This window comes from Pristiophorus japonicus, chromosome 22 (assembly GCF_044704955.1).
Source record: "Pristiophorus japonicus isolate sPriJap1 chromosome 22, sPriJap1.hap1, whole genome shotgun sequence".
NCBI lineage: Eukaryota > Metazoa > Chordata > Chondrichthyes > Pristiophoridae > Pristiophorus > Pristiophorus japonicus.
The window spans coordinates 15,896,172-15,921,910 of NC_091998.1; the positions used below are offsets into that span (position 1 = coordinate 15,896,172).

The 25,739-nt window shown below is 45.7% G+C and overlaps 1 protein-coding gene across 6 annotated transcripts in view; it reads left to right on the top strand.

The window, feature by feature from the left end:
- Positions 1 to 25,739, top strand: part of kcnma1a (potassium large conductance calcium-activated channel, subfamily M, alpha member 1a) — a 1,078,477-nt gene that overhangs the window by 706,289 nt on the left and 346,449 nt on the right. For all 6 annotated transcript variants that reach the window (XR_011588354.1, XM_070865680.1, XM_070865679.1 and 3 more), the window contains exon 6: positions 6,053 to 6,128. Coding sequence is in view for 5 of the 6 variants with exons in the window: in XM_070865680.1 (XP_070721781.1) it covers positions 6,053 to 6,128 (76 nt within the window). In the remaining variant the exon portion in view is untranslated. The remainder of the gene's footprint in view (positions 1 to 6,052; positions 6,129 to 25,739) is intronic.

A 25,739-nucleotide genomic window follows, 5' to 3' on the forward strand; every position in this document is an offset into this window, starting at 1 on the left:
CGTTTTTATCGAATGTACGAGGTTGCAGCCCCTGTTCCATTATTTAAAGGGGCTGCTCCTCAATTTCTGGTTGCACTTCAGTCCCACACTCCTGATCTTTGGGCACCCTGTGCGGAGGGGAGCGGGTAGGTCCGAGGTCCTCCTCGTAGGACTGCTCCTGGGCACGGCCAAGGGGGCCATCAGCCGGTCCAGGCAGTGGGCGGTCGAGGGGGTCGTTCAGCCCGACTGCCTGCCTCTCTTCCGCGCCTACATCTGGGCCAGGGTGTCCCTAGAGATGGAGCACGCGGTGTCCACCGGTACACTCGCGGCCTTCCGCGAGAGGTGGGCGCCGGAGAGACTGGAGTGCATCATCACCCCCGGCAACCAAATTTTAATTTGATTTTATATATTTTAAAGTCTAATTTATTTTAAATGCCGGTTTTCGTGTCCCCCTCCCCTTTTAAAGGGGACATTTGAAATAAATATGATTTTAATGCCCAAAAAAAAACACAAAAAAAGGCCTTGAAAAATGTTTGGAGTGTCCCCCAGATCGGGGGGCACGATTTAATGTTTACTTTTTCCTCCCAAAAGAGTTGTAGAGTTGTTGGAAAAACAAAAAAAAAACCCCTAAAAACATTTATTAGAAAAAGGGGCAGTTAAGTGACTGGAGTGTCACCCAGATCGGGGGGCACTTGATCTAATGTTTATTTTGTTCCCCCCAAAAGAGTTGTAGAGCTGTTGTGTGTTGAGGAGGCTCAAGCACGTGGGGAGATCCCGTGCGAACTGACCCCCGTCCGGATGGAGTTCCTCATCGGCGCCAAACCCCGGAACCTCCCTTGGGAGCCGGCGCCTCACAACTTGAGCAGCATCGGGGAAATCCCCTCCGTGCCTTTCAGTTCCGCGCGGAGGGGTTTCCTGTACGGGCTGCTCCTGCACACTCTCAACCTTGCCATCCTCGCCGGCCGTCCGGACACGCCATGGCGTACCATCTTGCCGTCCGGAGGAGGCGGGGGTCCCCGATGGAGTGCACTCTACGCGGGAGTCCTCCCACTATTCATCGGGGACTTGGCCTGGAGGGTGGTGCATGGAGCAGTCCCGTGCAATAAATTTTTAAGCCGGTTCACGGGCTCCCAGGCCGCCTGCAATTTCTGCGGTCTGGAAGAGTCCGTGTTCCACGTTTTTATCGAATGTACGAGGTTGCAGCCCCTGTTCCATTATTTAAAGGGGCTGCTCCTCAATTTCTGGTTGCACTTCAGTCCCACACTCCTGATCTTTGGGCACCCTGTGCGGAGGGGAGCGGGTAGGTCTGAGGGCCTCCTCGTAGGACTGCTCCTGGACACGGCCAAGATGCCATCAGCCGGTCCAGGCAGCGGGCGGTCGAGGGGGTCGTTCAGCCTGACTGCCTGCCTCTCTTCCGCGCCTACATCTGGGCCAGGGTGTCCTTAGAGATGGAGCACGCGTGTCCACCGGTACACTCGCGGCCTTCCGCGAGAGGTGGGCGCCAGAGGGACTGGAGTGCATCGTTAACCCCGGCAACCAAATTTTAATTTGATTTTATATGTTTTAAAGTTTAATTTGTTTTAATTGCCGGTTTTAGTGTCCCCCTCCCCTTTTATAGGGGGCACTTGTAAATTAAGGTTTTAGCGCCCAAAAAACCCCACAAAAAACCCACAAAAAAAACAAAAAAAAGGAAAAAACAAAAAAGGGCCTTGGAAAATGTTTGAAGTGTCCCCCAGATCGGGGGGCACTTGATTTACCTGTTGATTTTGTTTCCAACTAAAAGAGTTGTAGAGCTGTTGAGTTGGGAGTGGTTTAGCCAGTCACGTGATGTTCACAAGACTCAATAAAACCCCAGCCAGTTGGGTTCAGGGGATCCACAATGAGGCAGGTGGTTGTGAGCCTGGTGGATGAACTGGTAATGTGTAGTGTGATTTTTAAACCTTTGCTAATAAATCAACTAGTTCTTAATAGCAATGTGTTGCTATGAATTCTTAAGCAAAGAACCCATGAAGCAAATACATTACAGGGAGTCAATTGAATACATCAAAACTGAGATTTTTGTTAGGGGAGGGTTACGGAAGTAAGGTGGCTGCATGGAGTTAAAATACAGATCTTCCATGGTCTAATTGAATGGCGGAATAGATCCTAGGGACTGAATGGCCTGCTCCTGTTCCTATGTTCCTGTCACACTACCAGAGGTTGCTCTTTTCATTTTAAAATGGTAAACGGAACCGGTCTAGTTTTTAAGCATGTTGTGGTAAACCCTCTCGTTTTCCTCATTGGGTTAAAAATAATTTTCCTTAAAATCAATTTCAATTTAACATCGAGTTGCAAATTCTTGATGTAAATAATTGGACTGGCAACAGCTGGCATCTAAGTTGTGCTGCTTGAGTCCTCTGTATCTTCCGATCTAAAGTATTCTGGACTGATTCTAATCACAATAAAGGATCGCTGATTAATTCTTCTATTTGAAAAAGCTTCTGCTGAAAACATACACAGCCTCTAGATCATCATCATCATAGGCAGTCCCTTGAAGCAAGGATGACTTGCTTCTACACCAAAAAGTGTTGGGGGTGTTTGAGGAGAGATTGAAGATCCCTTCCTATTTCCCTGTTACTGTTTGTAGAGAACTCCCTTACTATAGAGAGAGCTTTCTATTTTGTCACAAGCCATTATTTAGAGGTTATGGTTCCTGTTGCTCCAGGCTGGCATTGAGTCAAGGCTGAACACATTAATTCCGCAGTGTGTGATTGGTCAGTTCCAGATTGTGCCATTCTTCGTGTACTTGAAACAAAACAATGAAATAACTGACTTCTTGCAAAACATGAATTAATGGCTTATTATGACATCTACCAGCCGCCTTCAGAGAGCGAGAGGGAGAATTTGAGATTAGGGCAAAATTCATTATATTACTGTGTCTGTGAGCACCACGTGTGTAGGTATGTAATCCTTTCAAAGACCATAGAAACAGCAGATACACACAATTGGCATTCTCAACCTGCATCTCTGTCTTAACATAATCAACACAAACCCTTTGAATTGTCCCTGGAGGAACTCCCTGAATGAACTTGCTCCTACCCCGTTTATTTAGTTAATAGCTTTCCTAATTAGATTGCAGAGTTCACTTGCTAACAACCCCAGTTAACCTCTGACTTGATCCAACTCTCTTAGTGTAAGCGAGCTTGGATTAATTTCCTTTGAATATCTATTGTGTAGAACTCACCTTTAAAGATGGTCCTTTTCCTGATTAAAAAAGAAAGACCTGTGACTGGATTTTGGGCTTTGGGATTTCGGGGCAGTAATGGTGTCGGGGCAGTAATGATTGCGCCTGGGAAGAGTTTGCGCGACAGTCAGCAAAATTGGGCAGCTGGGCCCTGAGTGTGGGGCGGAGCGCTAAGGGAGGGCGTTGTACACCTCTCTCGGGGCGCTAGGCCAGCTGAGCAAGCGAAAATCCCCGAGCTACACAGCCGGCCTCGGAGCGCTCTGCGAGAGGCTTGGGGAGAAAGAAAACCTGAAAAATAAATATCAAAAACATTCCTAATAAATAGCCCACGCCACCACAACATAAATCACAAAAAAATAAAATCAATCGCACTTACCTGAAGTCAACATTACTTACCTCACTGAGTCCGCTACAGCTCAGCCCGCCCGCTTTCACAGGCTGTTCCAGCAGGGGGCGCTCTAGGCAGCGCTACCGGTCGGGTGGGAGATAAAAATTGATCGAGTGTCACAACCAGGGATGTTGCACACAGGTTTGCCTCTTCCGGGCGGTAATGCAGAACCCCCCACGGGGCACTGGTAGCTGGCCGTCCGCCCGGAAGAGCTCACCGCCACCCCTTGGGGGTGAAAACAGAGAGCGGAATAACCAACCCTTGCATTTATATAGCGCCTTTCACAACCATCGGACGCCTCAAAGTGCTTTACAGCCAATGAAGCACTTTTGGAGTGTAGTCACTGTTGTAATGTAGGAAACGCAGCAGCCAACTGGTGCACAGATAATCTGCTTTTGTTAATGTCGATTGAGGAATAAATATTGGCCAGGACACCGAGGATAATTCCCCTGCTCTTCTTCGAAATAGTGCCATAGGATCGTTTACGCCCACCCGGGAGGGCAGACGGGGGGCTCGGTTTAACGTCTCATCCGAAAGACGGCACCTCCGACAGTGCGTCGCTCCCTCAGCACTGCACTGGGAGTGTCAGCCTGGATTTTGTGCTCAAGTCCTTGCAGTAGGACCCACAACCTTCTGACTCAGGGCGCGATGCTACCCACGGCTAACACTGCAAACTAATGCGAATGAATACACAGATCTCACTGAAGAAGATACATTTGAAAGTTTTTAGTTGCGATTAGGCTTGAAGCAGCTACTGAAGACCATGTTAAATCAGCACAAGAATACAGAAGCTTTCTGAAAAGCTTTTTCTATTTCCCCAGGTTTGCATTGCCCAGCCCTAAGTAAGAAAGTAGCTGACCGTGTAAACGACTAGCAATTTAGAGCGCAAGTTTTGTTTGAGTAAGCTTGCTTCATGAATTGTACTAATTCTTTCTTGATTAGTTTCTGGTGTTAGCCCAGCACTGCACAAGGTGTGTGGGGGACCTGACCCATCCACCTCCATGGCACGAACCTGGTATTGCAGTACTTCCAGGAACGGTGCAGTGGCTCTAGGCCTTTTGGCTAAGAGCATTGGCGCAGAGTGATCCTTGACTGGTGCAGGGTGACCTCTGGCGTTTGTGACTTGACAAAGAATTGGAAACGATTGGCTACGAATTTATAAAAAAAAAAAAAAAAATCCAGCATTTGTTGATGATTCTTGGTTTTATTTCAAAAGAAAAATATCCAAATTGGATTTTTGTGTCATTTAAAACCATTTCATAAGATGCTTTCCAAACTAAAATGATTTCTAGTAATGTCTTGCCCTACTTTATCAGTTTTGTACTAATTGATATTTTTATATTCTTCCTTCCGATGTTGCAGAGGTTTGCCAGCCATGTCATGTTAGTCACGAGCTACCTCGACCTAAATGAGCTTTCCACCACATATCCGTAGCATAACTCAGACCGCCTATTTCCTCCTCCCTAACATCGCACGTCTCCGCCTGTATCTCAGCTCATCTGCTGCTGAAGCCCTCATCCATGCCTTTGTTACCTCTAAACTTGACTATTCCAACGCACTCCTGGCTGGCCTCGCACGTTCTACCCTACGTAAACTAGAGATGATCCAAAACTCGGCTGCCCGTGTCCTAACTTACACCAAGTCCCGCTCACCCATCACCCCTGTGCTCGCTGACCTACATTGGCTCCCGATTAAGCAACGCCTCGATTTCAAAATTCTCATCCTTATTTTCAAATCCCTCCATGGCCTCGCCCCTCCCTATCTCTGTAATCTCCTCCAGCCCCACAACCCCCCCCGAGATGTTTGCGCTCCTCTAATTCTTCCCTCTTGAGCATCCCTGATTATAATCGCTCCACCATTGGTGGCCGTGCCTTCTGTTGCCTAGTCTCCAAGCTCTGGAACTCCCTGCCTAAACCTCCCCTCCTCTCTACCCCTCTCTTTTCCATCAAGACGCTCCTTAAAACCTACCTCTTTGACCAACCTGTGCTAATTTTTACTTATACGGTTCGGTGTCAAATTTTTGTCTGATCGCACTGTGAGAGCAGGGAGTCAAACAGCATTCCGTTTCAATGGGCTTCCGAAGACCCCTTTCTTTGCATGTTTCTGTTATAATGTGTTTTCGGTGCATAAGCTGATGCTCACAAGGCCAGATGTTGAGAATGTTGCTGTGACAGACCGCATCCTTATATTAATTAAGACCCAAGGGAGACCTTTCTGACAGAAGCACAGCGTATCTATTGAATTGTGGGCCGCGTTGCATTTAAAGGCACAGCGCGCCTTAAATTGCAATCTGCTCCCCAGCGGATGAGACTCCCCCTAGCAGAAAGTTAGCCCTTTATTGTCTATTTAAACTGCAGCTCTCAGCCTGAGCCTGTGGTTGCACTGGTTCTGAATGTTACCGGTTGTTCAGTGCTGTGAGCAATGTCAATTGGTGGATAACAGATGTTGTTTGTTTTTTACAGGCTTGCGATTTTTAAGGGCCCTCAGGCTGATACAATTCTCAGAAATTTTACAATTTCTGAATATCCTCAAAACAAGGTAAGCACGACAAATTATGCATCCGTCATCTAACAATGTGCAGGGCTCTTTGAGACCTGTTTTGCTTGCGGGATTGTTTTCAAATGTTTTCGCGCCATTTAAAATGAATTTGTATCATTTCTTTCCATAGTTAGAATGTGGTTGTGCTTTCTATAGGGTAAAGGAAATGGCGTGTATATTTGTTAAGGGTGTTTTTAAGCAGGTTTTGGCACAGTCAGGAAGTGCAGACTTTAAATGCATCGGCTCCAGTGCAAACTGTTGCAACATGGCTTTTACTGCAGGAAATAACTTGCAGCTTATTATTTGCACAGGATGCCCCAAAGCATTTCACAACCAATGATTTACTTATGAAATAGAGTTACTCTTCTTGTACAGGCAAATTTGGTTGTCATTTAGTGCACAGCATGGCCAGGCTGGGTATTTTTTGGTGGTGTTGGTTATGGGTGGACTGTTGGTCTAGACACTGAGAAAACTCCTTGCTCCTCTTCAGATAGAATCATTTCTGGGATAAGGGCATTGTCCTGTGAGGAGAGATTGAATAGACGAGGACTATATTCTCTAGAGTTTAGAAGAATGAGAGGTGACTGTCATGTATATATGCCTGGGGTTACTAGCTACCAGGGGGCGCCACTGTTGGAGGTCATTGGGCTGTATGCACGTGTGTGCGGGCCAGGTATATAAAGCAAGCCACCATGTAATGTGGGCACTTTGGGCCGAATAACGTTGAGCCAGGTTTGCACCTGAGTGAGTTTACAGTATTCAGTCTACCGAGTTATTACATACATAAAATTTGGCGACGAGCTAACTCAAGAACCTTCGCATGCAAAATGAGCACCATTGGAATTCTGGAGAGATTCGTGGAGGGAGCGGACTGGTCGGATTTTATCGATCGCCTGGACCAGTACTTCATGGCCAACAAAATGGAGGAAGCTACTGATACAGTTAGGCGCAGGGCGGTTTTCCTCACTGTTTGCAGTCCGAAAATCTATGGCTTCATAAAGAATCTCCTCTCGCCTGCATGTCCAACGGACAAAGACTATGAGGAATTGTGTGCTCTGGTACGTGACCATCTCAACCAAAAGAAGGCCGATTCTACAAGTATGTTCGTTCTGAGGGCCAGGATGTGTCAGAATTCGTCGCCAACCTAAGACATCTTGCTGGGCCATGTAAGTTCGCATTGGGAGACATGCTGCGAGATTCTTTGTAATAGGAATTAACCACGAGGTAATACTCTGGAAGTTATTGGTTGTGGAGACGCTGGATTTGAGCAAGGCCATCACGATTGCCCAGGCATGCATGATGACGAATGATAATTTAAGGCAGATATCATCGAAGAGTCTGAGCACCACGGCAAGTACTGCAAACAAGATTGTGTCGTCATATGGCAGAGCTGCTTATGGCAGGGCCTACCCGACTGCGAATGTGAAACCTGAAGCTGCTCAAAGTCCGCCAACGGGTACGAATCCAACTTCACCCTGTTGACATTGTGGGGGCAATCATCGGCATCATCCGTGTCGGTCTAAACAGTACATCTGTAAAGGCTGTTCGGAAGTGGGACTTCTTCAGCGAATGTGTCCACAACTGAGCAAGCGGGCTGCGGCTCACCACATGGATGATGACGACCAGTCCAGTGCGGACCTGGATATGCAACCCAAGATACCCGAGGAGGAAGTGTATGGACTGTATTCATTCCTGACAAAGAGCCAACCGATAATGGTTAATGTGAAACTAAATGGCGTGCCGGTATCGATGGAATTGGACATGGGTGCGAGTCAGTCGATAATGAGCCAAAGGACATTCGACAAGTTGTGGGACGCTAAGGCTGTGAAGCCCAAGCTGTGTCCAGTCAATGCCAAGTTGCGTACTTACACCAAAAAACTCATACCGGTGATTGGCAGTGCAGTAGTCAAGGTGTCGTATGATGTTGTGGTTCATGATCTACCATTATGGATCGTTCCAGGAAATGGTCCAAATCTGTTCGGCATTAATTCGTTTGAAAAAAATCAAAGGAATTGGAACGATATCAAAGCATTGTCATCGGTGGATGATACTTCGTGTGCTCAAGTGCTGAGCAAGTTTCCCTCGCTGTTTGAACAGGGCATGCAGCTAAGCAAAGTACCAGCGGAATCTCCGCTGAGCCTGTGGTCGTGGCCATCCAAACCATGGTCGAGGATCCACATCGACTTTGCGGGTCCTTTCCTGGGTAAGGTGTTTTTTGTTGTGGTGGACGCGTATTCCAAGTGGATAGAGTGTATAATCATGTCATCCAGTACATCCACTGCTACCATTGAGAGCCTTCGTGTCATGTTTGCTACTCATGGTCTGCCTGACATCGTTGTGAGCGACAACGGATCTTGCTTCACAAGTCTGGAGTTTCAAGAGTTCATGAAACTCAATGGTATTAAACATGTGAGGTCAGCACCATTCAAACCCACCTCTAATGGTCAAGCAGAGCGTGCTGTCCAAACAATCAAGCAGAGTATGGAACATGTAGCTCAAAGTTCACTGCAAACTCGCTTGTCACGCATATTGCTTAGTTACAGGACAAGACCCCACATGCTTACCGGGGTCTCCCCTGCTGAACTATTGATGAAGGGAGGTCTCAAGACCAGGCTCTCTCTCGTTCATCCCGACTTGAACGATCGTGTTGAAAATAGATGTCTAAATCAGAAGTGGTATAATGATTGTGTTGCTGTGCCACGCGACATCTCTGTTAACGATGCTGTGTATGTGCTAAATTATGGTCAAGGTCCCAAGTGGGTTGCCGGTACTGTTATGGCCAAGGAGGGTAGCAGAGTGTTTATTGTCATGCTCAAGAATGGGCAAACATACAGGAAACATGTTGATCAGATAAAGCTGCGGCACACGGAGGAACTGGAACAAGTTGTGGAAGATACGATCAGTAACCAACCAACCTATATTCATTCATCAGAGGACTCCGCCATCATCATTGAATCTGGATTTTCAATCTCTGACATGGTCATTGCCACTCCCATCAGATCGGCTACCCAGCCCCCAGTCATAACTGACTCAGAACGTTCGCCCAAAACTGGAGTTGAACTGAGACGATCAATTCGTGAGCGGAAAGCCCCGGACCATCTTAACTTGTAAAAAGACTGATACTAAGATCTTGAAGGAGGATGTTGTCACGTATGTATGCTTGGAGTTACTAGCCACCAGGGGGCGCCACTGTTGGAGGTCATTGGGCTGTATGCACGTGTGTGCGGGCCAGGCATATAAAGCAAGCCACCATGTAATGTGTGCACTTTGGGCCCGAATAACGTTGAGCCCGGTTTGCACCTGAGTGAGTTTACAGTATTCAGTCTATCGAGTTATTACATACACAACAGTAACCTAATTAAAACATACAAAATTCTTACAGAGCTTGACAGGGTCGATGCAGGGAGGATGTTTCCCCCGGGCTGGGGAGTCCAGAACCAGGGGTCACAGTCTCAGAATAAGGGCTCGGCCATTTAAGACTGAGATGAAGAGAAACTTCCTCACTCAGAGGGTTGAAAATCTTTGGAATTCTCTGCCCCAGAGGATTGTGGAGGCTCAGTCGTTGAGTATATTTAAGGCAGAGATCGATAAGTTTTTGGATATTAAGGGAATCAAGGGATATGGGGATAGTGCAGGAAAGTGGAGTTGAGGTAGAAGCTCAGCCACAATCTTTTTGAATTGTGGAGCAGGCTCGAGGGGCTCAATGGCCCACTCCTGCTCCTAATTCTTATGTTCTTGTGTTCTTAATCATGAGATTGCTGAACAGACAAATGAAACTTCCGAGAGTGCAGTACTCCCTCAGTGCTGCACTGAAGTGTCAGCCGAGATGTTCATGTCAGGCAGTGGGAGTTGATCCCATTACATTGTGACAAAAGGTGACCGTGATACCAACTATGATTGTGTACATTTCAGTGCAACCGTTTCCAGCCAGACAAAGTCCCAGTTATGTGACATTATTGTCCGATTGATTGGATCATTGTGCATTTCTGTTTAAAGTGTGATTGAGTTTACTGGGATGACAATATAACCATCACCAATTGGGTCTTGAAATAGACTTCGCTGGACGCAGCTTCCAATGGAAATCTTCCGTACAAGTTTCAATGATGGTGATGCACTAAACCGTTGTTTGTTCCCTCAGACCTCGATTCTCTCCCCTCCCCTCCTCACAGGCCGACTTATGCTGGGGTAAAGGCATCAGCACCAAGTCCAATTCTGCTACTCTTGTACATACATACTTGCTCACACACACACTCGCTCACACACACTCGCTCACACACACTCGCTCACACACACTCGCTCACACACACACTCCCTCACACACTGGCACATACACTTGCACACACAATCGCATACACTCCCTCACACACTCAGACATGCACTCAGACACGCATTCACACTCACTCTCACTCACTCACACTCAATTTCACTCACACACACTCACACACACTCACACACACTCACACACACTCACTCTCTCACTCTCACTCACACTCTCACTCACACTCTCTCACTCGCACTCTCTCACTCTCTCACTCTCTCACTCTCTCACTCTCTCACTCTCGCACTCTCTCTCTCACTCTCTCACACTCACTCTCTCACACTCACCCTCACCCCTCTCACTCTCACACTCTCACTCTCACTCTCACTCTCACTCTCACTCTCACTCTCACTCTCACTCTCACTCTCACTCTCACTTTCTGTTTCTGGACAGTGATTAAGAGTGGGAGCCCTGGCTGATTCCTTACCCTGGCTGAGCCTAGGTTCGCTGAAGCAAGTTGTACTGCCTCTGTGTCTCCCCGCCTGACATCAGCACAGCATGCATTGAGTTTGGGCTCCTGCTATTCTGCACCGTTCAGTACCACACGACACAGTGCCTTTACTGAGCCATTGGGGAAGGGGAGAGAATGCTTTCTTTTCTATTCAGAAGGCTTTTAAAAAAAAACAATCTAGATTATTTTAAATGACAAGTAGTTTGGGTGAAAGATTAGTCCTTTGACTGAGAGCTGAGCTGGATTGCAGTAATCCACTTAAGTGGTTTAAGGAAGAAGACAAAGATGCCGTGTATAGATTGAAGATGGATTGTAGATTAAAATGCAAATACAATTCCCATTGATGTTGACAGGTTTGTCAGAGAAAAGGAAAAAATAATTCCTGCCGCTGGAGAAACATAACAGCTACAGAGAGAGAGAGAGAGCAGCGAATTTACATTCCAACTGTAGCTCACATTGAACAAAGCTAAAGTACCTTGCAAACAACACAGGGAAACTCTGTTGGATTATGCCACAGCTTTAGGCTATATATTTGAGACACTAAGATGATGAGAGAGCATTAGGAACTTGGGAGTGCCCGGCACAGCTAAGCCCAATCCTGATATTACCCACTGTCCACATTCACTCTCCAGCTTGAGTTACTGGACAGTGATGAAGAGTGGGAGCTCAGGCCCTTTCCTTACCCTCCTATGACGTTCCCCTTCCTCAATGGCTCAGATGGCACTGTGTCTTGTGGTACTGAACGGTGTAGAACAGCAGGAGCCCACACTCAATGCATGCTGTGCTGATGTCAGGCGGGGAGACACAGAGGCAGTACAACTTGCTTCAGCGAACCTAGGCTGAGCCAGGGTAAGGAATCAGCCAGGGCTCCCACTCTTAATCACTGTCCAGTACAGAAACAGGGAGTGAGAGTGAGAATGTAAGTTGTGAGGAGGATGCAAAGAAGCATCAAGGGGATATAGAAAGGCTAAGTGAATAGGCAAGAACATGGCAGATGGAATATAACGTGGAGAAATGTGAAGTTATCCACTTTGGTAGGAAAAATAGAAAAGCAGAGGCATTTTTAAATGCTGAGAGATTGGCAAATGTTGGTGTTCAGAGGGACCTGAGTGTCCTTGTACACGAATCACTGAAAGTTAACATGCAGATACAGCAAGCGATTAAGAGAGCAAATGGTATGTCGGCCTTTATTACAAGGGGATTTGAGTATAAGAGTAAAGACATTTACTGCAATTATACAGGGCCCTGGTGAGACCACACCTGGAGTATTGTGTACAGTTTTGGTCTCCTTACCTAAGGAAGGATATACTTGCCATAGAGGGAGTGCAACGAAGGTTCACCAGACTGATTTCTGGGATGGGGGATTGTCCTATGAGGAGAGATTGAGTAGACTAGGCCGATATTCTCTGGAGTTTAGAAGAATGAGAGGTGATCTCATTGAAACATACAAAATTCTTACAGGGCTTGACAGGGTAGATGCAGGGAGGATGTTCCCTCTGGCTGGGGAGTCTAGAACCAGGAATCACAGTCTCAGAATAAGGGGGCGTCCATTTAGGACTGAGATGATGAGAAATGTCTTCACTCAGAGGGTGGTGAATCTTTGGAATTCTCTAGCCAGAGGGCTGTAGCTCAGTTGTTGTGTATATTCAAGACAGAGATCGATAGATTTTTGAATATTAAAGGAATCAAGGGATATGGGAATAGTGCAGGAAAGTGAAGTTGAGGTAGATCAGCCGTGATCTTATTGAATGGCGGTGCGGGCTTGAGGGGCCGAATGGCCCACTCCTGCTCCTGATTCTTATGTTCTTAAGCGGAGGCTATTTGGAGCACCTCCATAAGCTGCTGGATTGACGTCAGCATAGCATGGGTATTGGATGTGCGATTTCCCTGTTCTTTATGGTTCATGAGCACACGCACATTTGGGGCCAATTTTAACCTAGTTTGCCCTTCAGGAAACTGATGGGATTGGATGCACCGCTGGTTTTGCACCCCGCCTGATTCCACCTTCCGTTGAGGTTGCCGGAGAGTAATATTGGTCGGGGTGTCAAACCAGCACTGCACCCGATCCTATGGGTTCCCTGCCCTGCGCGTTGGTTAAAATTATCCCTAGCCATTGAAAAACAATGATCTTAAAGACAAGGACACATATAATAACATTGTGCACACTACATAATGAAGCAAAAACACATATAGCGAAATATAGACACCAAATTCTGAGAATATCGTGAAAGGTACGAACATTATACCCACGCTGCAGATGTGTATTTGCCTTCAGAGCGGGGAGATGTGGGAAGGCTGTTTAATTTGAGCTGTGACTGCAGAATCTGAGGACACAGGTTTAAAATGACAAGCCACGTGTGAAACTAGAATCAAGAAGAAATGTATTTTTCCCAAGGAATAATAGATAATTGGAATAGTCTCCATGCAAGTTCAGTTGATGTGTTACTTAGCTCTTTCAAAAAGGAGCTGGATGAATATCGAGCTGAGGGGGTGTTGTGGGGGGATTGGTAGTTACAGATGATTTAGTGTAGACATGAGATGGTCAGATACTCCATGGGACTCGATGCTTACTGTGCAGCTGAGGCGGTGGGGGGGCGGGGATCGGGGAGGAGAGAGGAGTGGGAGGAGAGGGAGGAAGTTACTGTCTGTGCAGGGTGAAAAATGGACACTGAATCACAAAAGGATATCTTGGGAGGGTGACCAAAGGCTTGGTCGAAGAGCTGGTGGAGTTTAATAAGGGAATTCCAGAAGCTAAACGACTGAAGGAACGGGCATTAGTGGTGGTATAAAGGGCGGGGACGTACAAGAGGCCAGAATCAGAGGACTGGATAGTTTGGGTGTAATATATTTGCTTCATGGGTTCTTTGCTTAATAATTCATAGCAACACATTGCTAATGAGAATTAGTTGGTTTATTAACAGAAGTTTAACAATCACACTACACATTACCAGTTCATCCACCAGGCTCACAACTGCATACCTCATCGTGGATGACCTACACCCAACTGACTGGGGTTTTATTGAATATTGAATAATGTGACCGGCTAATAGACTCACAATGCAACAACTCTACAAACCTGTGAGCATGCTCACGGGTGCATTCATTACATCGGGGAGGTTATAGATATTGGAAGGGACAAGACCATAAAATGATTTAAACACGAGGTTTCAAATTTTAAATTTGAGGCTTTGTGGAACAGAGATAATGGCCGTTCAGAACTTGGTGTGGAATAGAATACGAGTAGCAGAGTTTTGAATTATTACATGGGATTATTTTGTAATGCTGTACGTAGAGGCTTCTGATTCAAGTGTTATCAGAAATTCTGTTTTGCAATTGCTGGCACCATATGCCCCTTGCTCCTGTAGACCAGTGTTGTTGGGGACCTGGGACACACATAGCAGGCCGAGCCAGAGTCTAAAGCTAGAGCAGAGTTTAAGGTCAGCAGACAGGAAGTGAGTGTTTCACAGTGATAACACTGATGTGTCTAATAGATTGCTTTGCCAGCTCTCCAATAACACACTTTAATGAGGGCTGGCTCCATAGGCCAGCATGAAGTCTCAGCTACACTGAGACCAAGGTTGGAGCTGGAACATTGTAGCCAATATTTAGTGCCTTGCATTTGCGTCTAGTGGGGTTCCACATGCGTAGAGGAAACGTTACAAGGACACCCTCAAAGCCTCCCTGATAAAGTGCAACATCCCCACTGACACCTGGGAGTCCCTGGCCAAAGACTGTCCTAAGTGGAGAAAGTGTATCCGGGAGGGTGCTGAGCACCTCGAGTCTCGTCACCGGGAGCATGCAGAAATCAAGCGCAGGCAGCAGAAGGAGCCTGCGGCAAACCTGTTCCACCCTCCCTTTCCTTCAACCACTGTCTGTCCCACCTGTGACAGGGACTGTAATTCCCGTATTAGACTGTTCAGCCACCTCATTTTTAGAGTGGAAGCAAGTCTTCCTTGATTCCGAGGGACTGCCTATGATGATGGAGGTCTTAGCATTTTTGCACGATAAAACTGTTTGATTTGCAGGATTTTCGTTATCAAATCATTTGTATTAAATGAAAATTTGTATGGCACCACAATTTGTTTCATCTAATGGGCAGATGCATCACAATGTACTACCCCCAGGTACCCAAACAACACATCAAGCATTGTGCAATCTGCTAACACTGTAGACAGGATGCATCAACTCAAACGTAATTGCTTGTACTCCAGTTCCTGAATCGCACATCATCTAGAGGCAGTGCTGAGATTAGATTGGGTCTTGATGCTTCTTGTTGTTCCACCACTGTCTGGGGTTTGCACTGCGTGCTGGGCCATCCCCACACAATTTCATGTTCATTTATGCTGAGGAACATTGCGCTGATGATACTGCATACAAATGAGATTTATCCAGTGATGCGGGTCACGGTGCAAGCTTACACAGCCCCAATGATCCGCTGGTCTGGCCAAGGCAGGGGGGGGGGGGTGGGGGCGGGCCATTGGCCAGAGATACTATCCGCTAGTTTATTCCCACTCTCCACTCCTATTTCATTTTCTAATCTTTTATATCCGTCGCCTTTACCGTCGGGAAAGAAGCCTCTTTTTCTGAGGGCTGAGAGCCATCACATAATTCTAGTCCCACGGATGGCCCTGAGAAATGGATGGATGGGTTAGCGTGGACATGGGTGTTCGGAAGCTCGCTGACTGCTTCTTGGGGCAGCTGACATTGTTGCACATTCCCTCGGAGGCCAGAAAAACAAGATTTCACTTCTGTAATAGAAGCCTTGTCTGCTGCAGGTACAATACATAGAGATGTGTCCTGACCGTTTATCTCACTTAGTTAAAGAGAAAAAGAGAACCTGCAATCATTGTAAATCCGAAACAGAGACAGGAGGTGTTGGAAATGAAGCAAGTCTATCGGCAACTGCAAGTTCTGATGAAGGATCTTGCCTTTTTCCTTTTCAGCAGCTGATAGACGTGCCCAGTTTATAAAAAAGAAACATTTGCATTTATGAGAACATAAGAAGTAGGAGCAGGAGTCGGCCATACGGCCCCTCAAGCCTGCTCCGCCATTCAATAAGATCATGGCTGATCTGATCATGGACTCAGCTCCATTTCCCCGCCCGCTCCCCATAACCCCTTATCTCTTTAACATGTAAGAAACTGTCTATTTCTGTCTTAAATTTATTCAATGTTCCAGCCTCCACAGCTCTCTAAGGCAGCGAATCCCACAGATTTACAACCCTCTGAGAGAAGAAATTTCTCCTCATCTCTGTTTTAAATGGGCGGCCCCTTATTCTAAGATCATGCCCTCTAGTTCTAGTCTCCCCCATCAGTGGAAACATCCTCTCTGGATCCACCTTGTCAAGCCCCCTCATAATCTTATACGTTTCGATTAGATCACCTCTCATTCTTCTGAATTCCAATGAGTAGAGGCTCAACCTACTCAACCTTTCCTCATAAGTCAACCCCCTCATCCCCAGAATCAGCCTAGTGAACCTGCTCTCTGTACTGCCTCCAAAGCAAGTATATCCTTTCGTAAATATGGAAACCAAAACTGCACGCAGTATTCCAGGTGTGGCCTCACCAATACCTTATTTAGCTGTAGCAAAACTTCCCTGCTTTTATACTCCATCCCCTTTGCAATAAAGGCCAAGATACCATTGGCCTTCCTGATCACTTGCTGTAGTTGCATACTATCCTTTTTGTGTTTCCTGCACAATTACCCCCAGGTCCCGCTGTACTGCAGCACTTTGCAATCTTTCTCCATTTAAATAATAACTTACTCTTTGATTTTTTTTCTGCCAAAGTGCATGACCTCACACTTTCCATCTGCCAAATTTTTGCCCACTCACTTAGCCTGTCTATATCCGTTTGCAGATTTTTTGTGTCCTCCTCACACATTGCTTTTCCTCCCATCTTTTATCGTCAGCAAACTTGGCTACGTTACACTCAGTCCCTTCTTCCAAGTCATTAATATAGATTGTAAATAGTTGGGTTCCCAGCACTGATCCCTGCGGCAACCCACTAGTTACTGTTTGCCAACCCAAGAATGAACATTTATCCCGACTCTCTGTTCTCTGTTAGTTACCCAATACTCTATCCATGCTAATATATTACCCCCAACCATGTGAACTTTTATCTTGTGCAGTAACCTTTTATGGGGCACCTTGTCAAATGCCTTGTGGAAGTCCAAATACACCACATCTACTGGTTCCCCTTTGTCCAACCTGTTCATTACATCCTCAAAGAACTCCAGCAAATTTGTCAAACATGACTTCCCCTTCATAAATCCATGCTGACTCTGCCTGACCGAATTTTGCTGTCCTGCTACTGCTTCTTTAATAATGGACTCTAACATCTTCCCAACCACAGATGTTAGGCTAACTGGACTATAGTTTCCTGCTTTTTGTCTGTCTCCTTTTTTAAATAGGGGCATTATATTAGCAGTTTTCTAATCTGCTGGGACCTCTCCAGAATCCAGGGAATTTTGGTAAATTGCAACCAATGCACCCACAATCCCTGCTGCTACTTCTCTTACGACCTTAGGATGCAAGCCATCAGGTCCAGGGGATTTATCTGTCTTTCACAACCACCGGACTTCTCAAAGCACTTTACAGCCAATGAAGTACTTTTTGGAGTGTAGTCAACCATCCCACCCTCCCACCTCCACGATCTTCTCCAACATCCGCCCCAGGCGCTCCGATCTCCGACACTCCCCCGAGACCCCCTGATCTCCGACACTCCCCCGAGACCCCCCGATCTCCGACTCTCCCCCAAGCCCCTCACCTCGCCCCCTCGATCTCCAACTCCACTCCGATCTCCCTCCAAACTCCCCCCCGTGATCTTTGACCCCGCAGTCACCCCCGACCCTCCCAACCACGCTGACCCCACCCCCACCTCTGCCGATCTCCACCCCCAAAAACCACTGTGTAGCCTCTTTTGGAACATTCCCCACACGACAGGGAACTGGACCTGTCAATCAGGCTGTCTTCCGGGCGGGGACACAGTTACAGCACGCACTCCGGACTTCGCGACCATAACTCCTCCACCCCACTCTGAAACCCCATCCCAGTAAATACTTGGGCCCAAAGCACCATTGGCCTCCTGTTTGGAAGGTGCAAGGAGATTTTTACCCTTGTCCTCTGGGACATGGCATTAGCCCCATGGTCAACATGACACATGGTGACCCAATGCAACTATTCATCCACACAGCTACAGAAATATCAATGTGATGATGAAGGTAGGTTGGATCAAATCCTTCAGACAGCCAGCCCATCCTTTGTTGTATGCTATTTTCCCAAAATCGTGATCCTGTGTGTTCAGAGTACAGTTGTTGGGTCTAGCTGTTTAAAATCCCACTGCACTATTCAAAGACAGGCAGGGAGTTCTCTCTTTGTCCTATCCAACATTCCTTCCTCAAATAACACCACCAAAAACAACTTAATTGGGCACTCATTCAAGCCTGAGATCAATAGATGTTTGGACTCATGGGGAATGAAGGGATATGGGGATCGGGTGGGAAAGTGGAGTTGAGGTCAATCGTCAGCCATGATCTTATTAAATGGCGGAGCAGGCTCGAGGGGCCGTATGGCCCACTCCTGCTCCTATTTCTTATGTTCATCCCATTAGTTGTTTGTGGGCCCTTGCAGTGGCCAATTTGGCTGCTGCTTTTGCTCATATGACAACAGTGACCTCGCCTCATTGGTTACGAGGTGCTTTGGGATATCCAGACGACATAATGAGGCACGACATTGGTCATCAGCAGAAGTTACACTTCCAGCATGGAGCTCAGTAGGCGTGCATATCCGGAATAGCAGTGCACACCCACCATCTCCTTCTTATGTGTGCTCCTAATGGATCCACAGTCGGGAGCTCGAGTTTATCATATATATGCAAGTTTTTTTCATTCTTAAATATTATTTATTCATTATTAAATACGTGGGACCAAATCATAGGTGCGATAACTTTGGTGCTTGAGCGAGTGACCCAGCCATTTGTGATTAGTGATTGTCTGCATTGTCCAATAGTTCTTTGACTGCTTGGTTTAGGAGGCCGTTGAACACCGTTTAATAGAACGTCTGTGGAGATTGGCTGATGGGAATTAGAAGTAATGTAATGAAGTAATACAAGTGACGTGTGCAGAACTCCTTCTCCACGGCTCCAGTCCCAACTTGGAGTCTGGTATAGTTGTTTATTCAGGAGGAGCAGATACTCTGTGCTCCCTTTCCAGTTGCTGTGAAGTGTTTAGGCCTAATCGTCTGCACTCCAGGACCTCTGGTGCTGATGTTCCTGTCCTAGGACTGAATTAATTTTTTTAAATATAAGAAATAGGAGTAGGAGAAGGCCATTCGGCTCCTCGAGCCTGCTCCGACATTCAATAGATCATGGCTGATCTTCGATCTCAATTCCACTTTCCCGCCTGATCCCCATATTCCTTGATTCTCGGAGTGTCCAAAAATTTATCAACCCCGGCCTTGAATATACTCAATGACTGAGCATCCACAGCCCTTTGGACAGCAATGCTATGTGCCTGACACATTTATGTACACCTGACGGAGTTAAAGTTTTCTTCAGCCTACTCAAGATATCCTCTGTGGAGGACTGAGGATACAAGTTATGATTTAATTAAGCATGTTGTTTACAGAATCTCTCAGTCAGATCTAATCACCCTTCAGACAGGGCGTGTTAGAAACATAGAAAATAGGTGCAGGAGTAGGCCATTCGGCCCTTCGAGCCTGCACCACCGTTCAATATGATCATGGCTGATCATGCAACTTCTGTACCCCATTCCTGCTTTCTCTCCATACCCCTTGATCCTTTTAGCCGTAAGGGCCACTCCCTTTTGAATATATTTAACGAACTGGCCTCAACAACTTTCTGTGGTAGAGAATTTCACAGGTTCACAATTCTCTGAGTGAAGAAGTTTCTCCTCATCTCGGTCCTAAATGGCTTACCCCTTATCCTTAGACTGTGACCCCTGGTTCTGGACTTACCCAACATCAGGAACATTCTTCCTTTATCTAACCTGTCCAATCCCGTCAGAATTTTATGTTTCTTTATGAGATCCCCTCTCATTCTTCTCAATTCCAGTGGATATAAGCCTAATTGATCCAGTCTTTCTTCATATGTCAGTCCTGCCATCCCAGGAATCAGTCTGGTGAACCTTTGCTGCACTCCCTCAATAGCAAGAATGTCCATTCTCAGATTAGGAGACCAAAACTGTACACAATATTCAAGGTGTGGCATCACCAAGGCCCTGTACAACTGCAGTAAGACCTCCCTGCTCCTATACTCAAATCCTCTCGCTATGAAGGCCAACATGACATTTGCCTTCTTCACCGCCTGCTGTACCTGCATGCCAACTTTTAATGACTGACACACAGGTCTCGTTGCACCTCCCCTTTTCCTAATCTGTCACCATTCAGATAATATTATGCCTCCCTGTTTTTGCCACCAAAGTGGATAACCTCACATTTATCTACCTTATACTACATCTGCCATGCATTTGCCCACTCCCCTAACTTGTCCAAGTCAACCTGCAGCCTCTTAGCATCCTCCTCACAGCTCACACTGCCACCCAGCTTAGTGTCATCTGCAAACTTGGAGATATTACATTCAATTCCTTCGTCCAAATCAATAGTTTATATTGTAAATAGCTGGGGTCCCAGCACTGAACCTTGTGGTACCCCAAGAGTCACTACCTGCCATTCTGAAAAGGACCCGTTTATTCCTACTCTTTGCTTCCTGTCTGCCAACCGGTTTTCTATCCACGTCAATACATTACCGCCAATACCATGCGCTTTAATTTTGCACACTATTCCCGTGTGTGGGACCTTGTCAAAAGCCTTTTGAACGTCCAAATGCATCACATCCACTGGTTCTCCCTTGTCCACTCAGCTAGTTACATCCTCAGAAAATTCTAGAAGATTTGTCAAGCATGATTTCCCTTTCATAAATCCATGCTGACTTGGACCGATCCTGTCACTGCTTTCCAAATGCGCTGATATTACATCTTTAATAATTGATTCCAACATTTTCCCCACCACTGATGTCAGGCTGACCGGTCTATAATTCCCTGCTTTCTCTCTCGCTCCTTTTTTAAAAAGTGGGGTTACATTAGCTACCCTCCAATCCATAGGAACTGATCCAGAGTCTATAGAATGTTGGAAAATGACCACCAATGCATCCACTATTTCTAGGGCCACTTCCTTAAGTACTCTGGGATGCAGACTATCAGGCCCCGGGGGATTTATCAGCCTTCAATCCCATCAATTTCCCTAACACAATTTCCTGACTAATAAGGATTTCCTTCTGTTCCTCCTTCTCGCTAGACCCTCGGTCCCCTACTATTTTTGGAAGGTGTCTTCCTTCGTGAAGACAGAACCAAAGTACTTGTTCAATTGGCCTGCCATTTCTTTGTTCCCCATTATAACTTCACCTGAATCTGACAGCAAGGGACCTACTTTTGTCTTCACTAATCTTTTTCTCTTCACATATCTATAGAAGCTTTTGCAGTCAGTTTTTATGTTCCCTGCAAGCTTCCTCTCATACTCTATTTTCCCCCTCCTAATTAAACCCTCTGTCCTCCTCTGCTGAATTCTAAATTTCTCCCAGTCATCAGGTTTGCAGCATTTTCTGGCCAATTTATATGCCTCTTGGTTTTAACACTATCCCTAATTTCTCTTGTTAGCCACGGTTGAGCCACCTTCTCGGTTTTATTTTTACGCCAGACAGGGATGTACAATTGTTGAAGTTCATCCATGTGATCTTTAAATGTCTGCCATTGTCTATCCATCGTCAACCCTTTAAGTATCATTCGCCAGTCTATCCTAGCCAATTCACGTCTCATACCATCAAAGTTACTTTTCTTTAAGTTCAGGACCCTAGTCTCTGAGTTAACTGTGTCACTTTCCATCTTAATGAAGAATTCTACCATATTATGGCCACTCTTCCGCAAGGGGCCTCGCACAACAAGATTGCCAATTAATCCTCTCTCATTACACAACACCCAGTCTAGGATGACCAGCTCTCTAGTTAGTTCCTTGACATATTGGTCTAGAAAATCATCCCTTATACACTCCAGGAAATACTCCTCCACCGTATTGCTACCAGTTTGGTTAGCCCAATCTATATGTAGATTAAAGTCACCCATGATAACTGCTGTACCTTTATTGCACGCATCCCTAATTTCCTGTTTGATGCCATCCCCAACCTCACTACTACTGTTTGGTGATCTGTACACAACTCCCACTAGCATTTTCTGCCCTTTGGTGTTGCGCAGCTCTACCCATACAGATTCCACATCATCCAAGCTAATGTCCTTCCTTACTATTGCGTTAATCTCCTCTTTAACCAGCAACGCTACCCCACCTCCTTTTTCTTTCTGTCTATCCTTCCTGAATATTGAATACCCCTGGATGTTGAGTTCCCAGCCTTGGTCACCCTGGAGCCATGTCTCCGTAATCCTAATTACATCATATCCGTTAACAGCTATCTGTGCAGTTAATTCATCCACCTTATTACGAATGCTCCTTGCATTGAGACACAGAGCCTTCAGGCTTGTTTTTTTAATACTCTTTGTCCTTTTAGAATTATGTTGTACTGTGGCCCTTTTTGATTTTTGCCTTTGATTTCTCTGCCCTCCACTTTTCCTTATCTCCTTTCTACCTTTTGCTTCTGCCCCCATGTTACTTCCCTCTGTCTCCCTGCATAGATTCCCATCCCCCTGCCATATTAGTTTAAACCCTCCCCAAGAGCACTAGCAAACTTTCCCCCAGGCGCAGACCGTCTGGTTTGTACTGGTCCCACTTCCCCCAGAACCGGTTCCAATGTCCCAGGAATTTGAATCCCTCCCTCTTGCACCATTCTTCAAGGCACATATTCATCTTAGCTATTCTGTTAATTTACTCTCTGTAAAAACCCTTTCAGAGAGCCTTGTCCAAATCTTCTGAGAAGTTTATTTGCTGAGTTAGCCATTTTCCATGAAGTCAATGGTTTTTAAGCATGTCGACATGGTGCAGTAGATTTAGTATGAGGGAATAAATCAAGGGACGATAGCATCACATTCATGTCATATACATTGTTAGGAGCGAGGAAGACTGCATAATAGCCACCGCATCCTGCTCATGATGGATTATTGTATTTATTTCCAATAAAGGTAAAACGCTACCAATGTGAGTAATCTTCAGCCTGGTGGCAGCTGTGTGGTGCGACATTACAAACTTTGCTGGTAATTGGACGCATTGTGTTTCCTAAATAGGAATGGTGCAACATTCTTTAACATTTTCAAGCTTTGCATACGATATTTTGAAGTGTTATAGATAATGGAAATACCTTAATGCCCAGTACCAAGAACGCGATCCCTTCATCCACCCAAGTAATTCAGTGAACTATGTTGGGAGGAATTAGTGCCCATAACTCTCCATGTTCCTATACTGCTGAGACGAGAGTTTACATTGCAGATAAGATAACAAGAATAATTGAAACATAAAAGGTTTTAAAATGGTCTATTTTTCTCCTGTCTAAATAGCATTTCAGTGCAGGGCTGGGGATTTTTCGGGCCTGTTTGAGACCCTGTTTCGAATCCTAGCTGCGCACAGATGTTGAAGAGCTTGAACATGATGCTGATTAATCCTGGGGCCATGTTCAGTTGCTCTGATTGAAAGCGGAAAAGACGCGAATACATTCCAACACACTTTCCCGGCAACAAGAAATGATATGAAGAATCATTGTGCATCTAGTGTGTCCTGCAATTAAATGTTTGTTCTGAATATCTAGTTTGATTGATGTGTGTTATTTAACCTGGAGAGGATTTGACCCCATTTAGTATTTAGAATCGTAATTTTAATGTATGTACCTGGTAAGTGAGCTGACCGGTTTGTAGCGCTGTCGAGTTGGGAGTGGCTTAGCCAGTCACGTGATGGTCACAAGACTCAATAAAACCCCAGCCAGTTGGGTTCGGGGGGATCCACGATGAGGCAGGTGGTTGTGAACCTGTTGGATGAACTGGTAATGTAGTGTGATTGTTAAACCTTTGCTAATAAACCAACTCGTTTTTAATAGCAATGTGTTGCTATGGCTTCAGCAAAGAACCCATGAAGCAAATACATTACAGTAATGTATTAACAATATAATATATATATAATAAATGCTGCAGTGTTATTTGTGGCCTGGATAAAACATTTGTACTCCGTGGCACTGTGCATTCATCCTTTCCCACTCTCTCAATGTGATTGGGTTCTGATCACGTAATATCGGCAAGTATTTTTATTCATCTGCTGCTGAATAGAAGCCAACAGATTCAGTGACGTTTCTGAACTCTCAGGATTTCAAATGCTGATAATTTGACTGGCTAAAAGCTTCTGCAATCCTGAAAGGGATTTAAATGGTGAAGGTGAGCTGTAACGATGGCTCGGTAACAACTCTTTGTTAAAAGGGGCATCTGAATGTTGTAGTACCTGCCCTTTCTAAATGCACCATCAGCGATTGTGGGAATCTCCTCTCTGCTAACTTTGTGCGTTGGTTTAAAAAAAAACCTGGAGCATATCTTTATTTATATTGTAGATAAATGATAAATGTTTGCCGGTGAATTCCTAACATTGTGCTCGGTAAATGGTACTTCAGGAGCTGTTGCTGAGACAGTTAAACAATGTCCTTTGGAACACATGGGGAGACGAGGCACAGTGTAGTCGTCAGATGGAGTGGAGTTAGAGGGTGTGGTAATTGGACTAGAACTTTCAGACATAAATCAATCCCCATGTTAAGGTTATAGATTCTGTCTTGACCCATAATATATTAAAATTCTTTAGTATGTGCCCTCTCATGTCTGCAAATCTTACTACTGTTGGCATGTCTTTGGTTTTGTCGACAAGAAGTATATCCAGATGGATCATTTATTTATCTGAGTCCACGGCCAGATCAGCCATGATCTTGTTGAATGGCAGAGCAGGCTCGAGGGGCTAGATGGCCTACTCCTGTTCCTAATTCTTATGTTCTTATGTTCTTATTATTTATGTATGTGTATGTGTGGTGATTTTTACATCCTGGCCCCTTTGGGATTATCTGGAATCAGGCTTACTTCTCAGGTGTTCACTCAACTTGAGGTTGAGGTAGCCAAATCCTAAAGACGCTAACTGGGTCTAAAGGTGCGGTCTATCTCTCCCTAAAGGAAAGGGACAACCCGAGAATGTTACCGTCCTCCAGATAGCACTTTGAGGCAAGTTTTAGCCAGATTGTAATGTCCCGGATATTATAAGGGTTCGGGAAGGACTCTATCCTCAGTAATGTACCACTTCACCAAAAGCGTGTACTTGAGATATGGTTCGCGAGTTATTGATACTTGCCGTGGAGGCAGTTCAGAGAAGGTTCACTTGGTTGATTCCGGGGATGAGGGGATTGACTTATGAGGAAAGGTTGAGTAGGTTGGGCCTATACTCATTGGAATTCAGAAGAATGAGAGGTGATCTTATCGAAACGTATAAGATTATGAGGGGGCTTACAAGATGGATGCAGAGAGGATGTTTCCATTGATGGGGGAGACTAGAACTAGAGGGCATGATCTTAGAATGAGCTGAGGAGGGATTTCTTCTCTGAGGGTTGTGAATCTGTGGAATTCGCTGCCTCAGAGAGCTCTGGAAGCTGGGTCATTGAATAAATTTAAAACAGAAATAGACAGTTTCTTAAACGATAAGGGGATAAGGGGTTATGGGGAGCGGGCAGGGAAGTGGAGCTGAGTCCATGATCAGATCAGCCATGATCTTGTTGAATGGCGGAGCAGGCTCGAGGGGCCTTATGGCCTACTCCTGCTTCTATTTCTTATGGTCTTATGTAGGACTATGAGAGACAATTCTAAAATATATAGT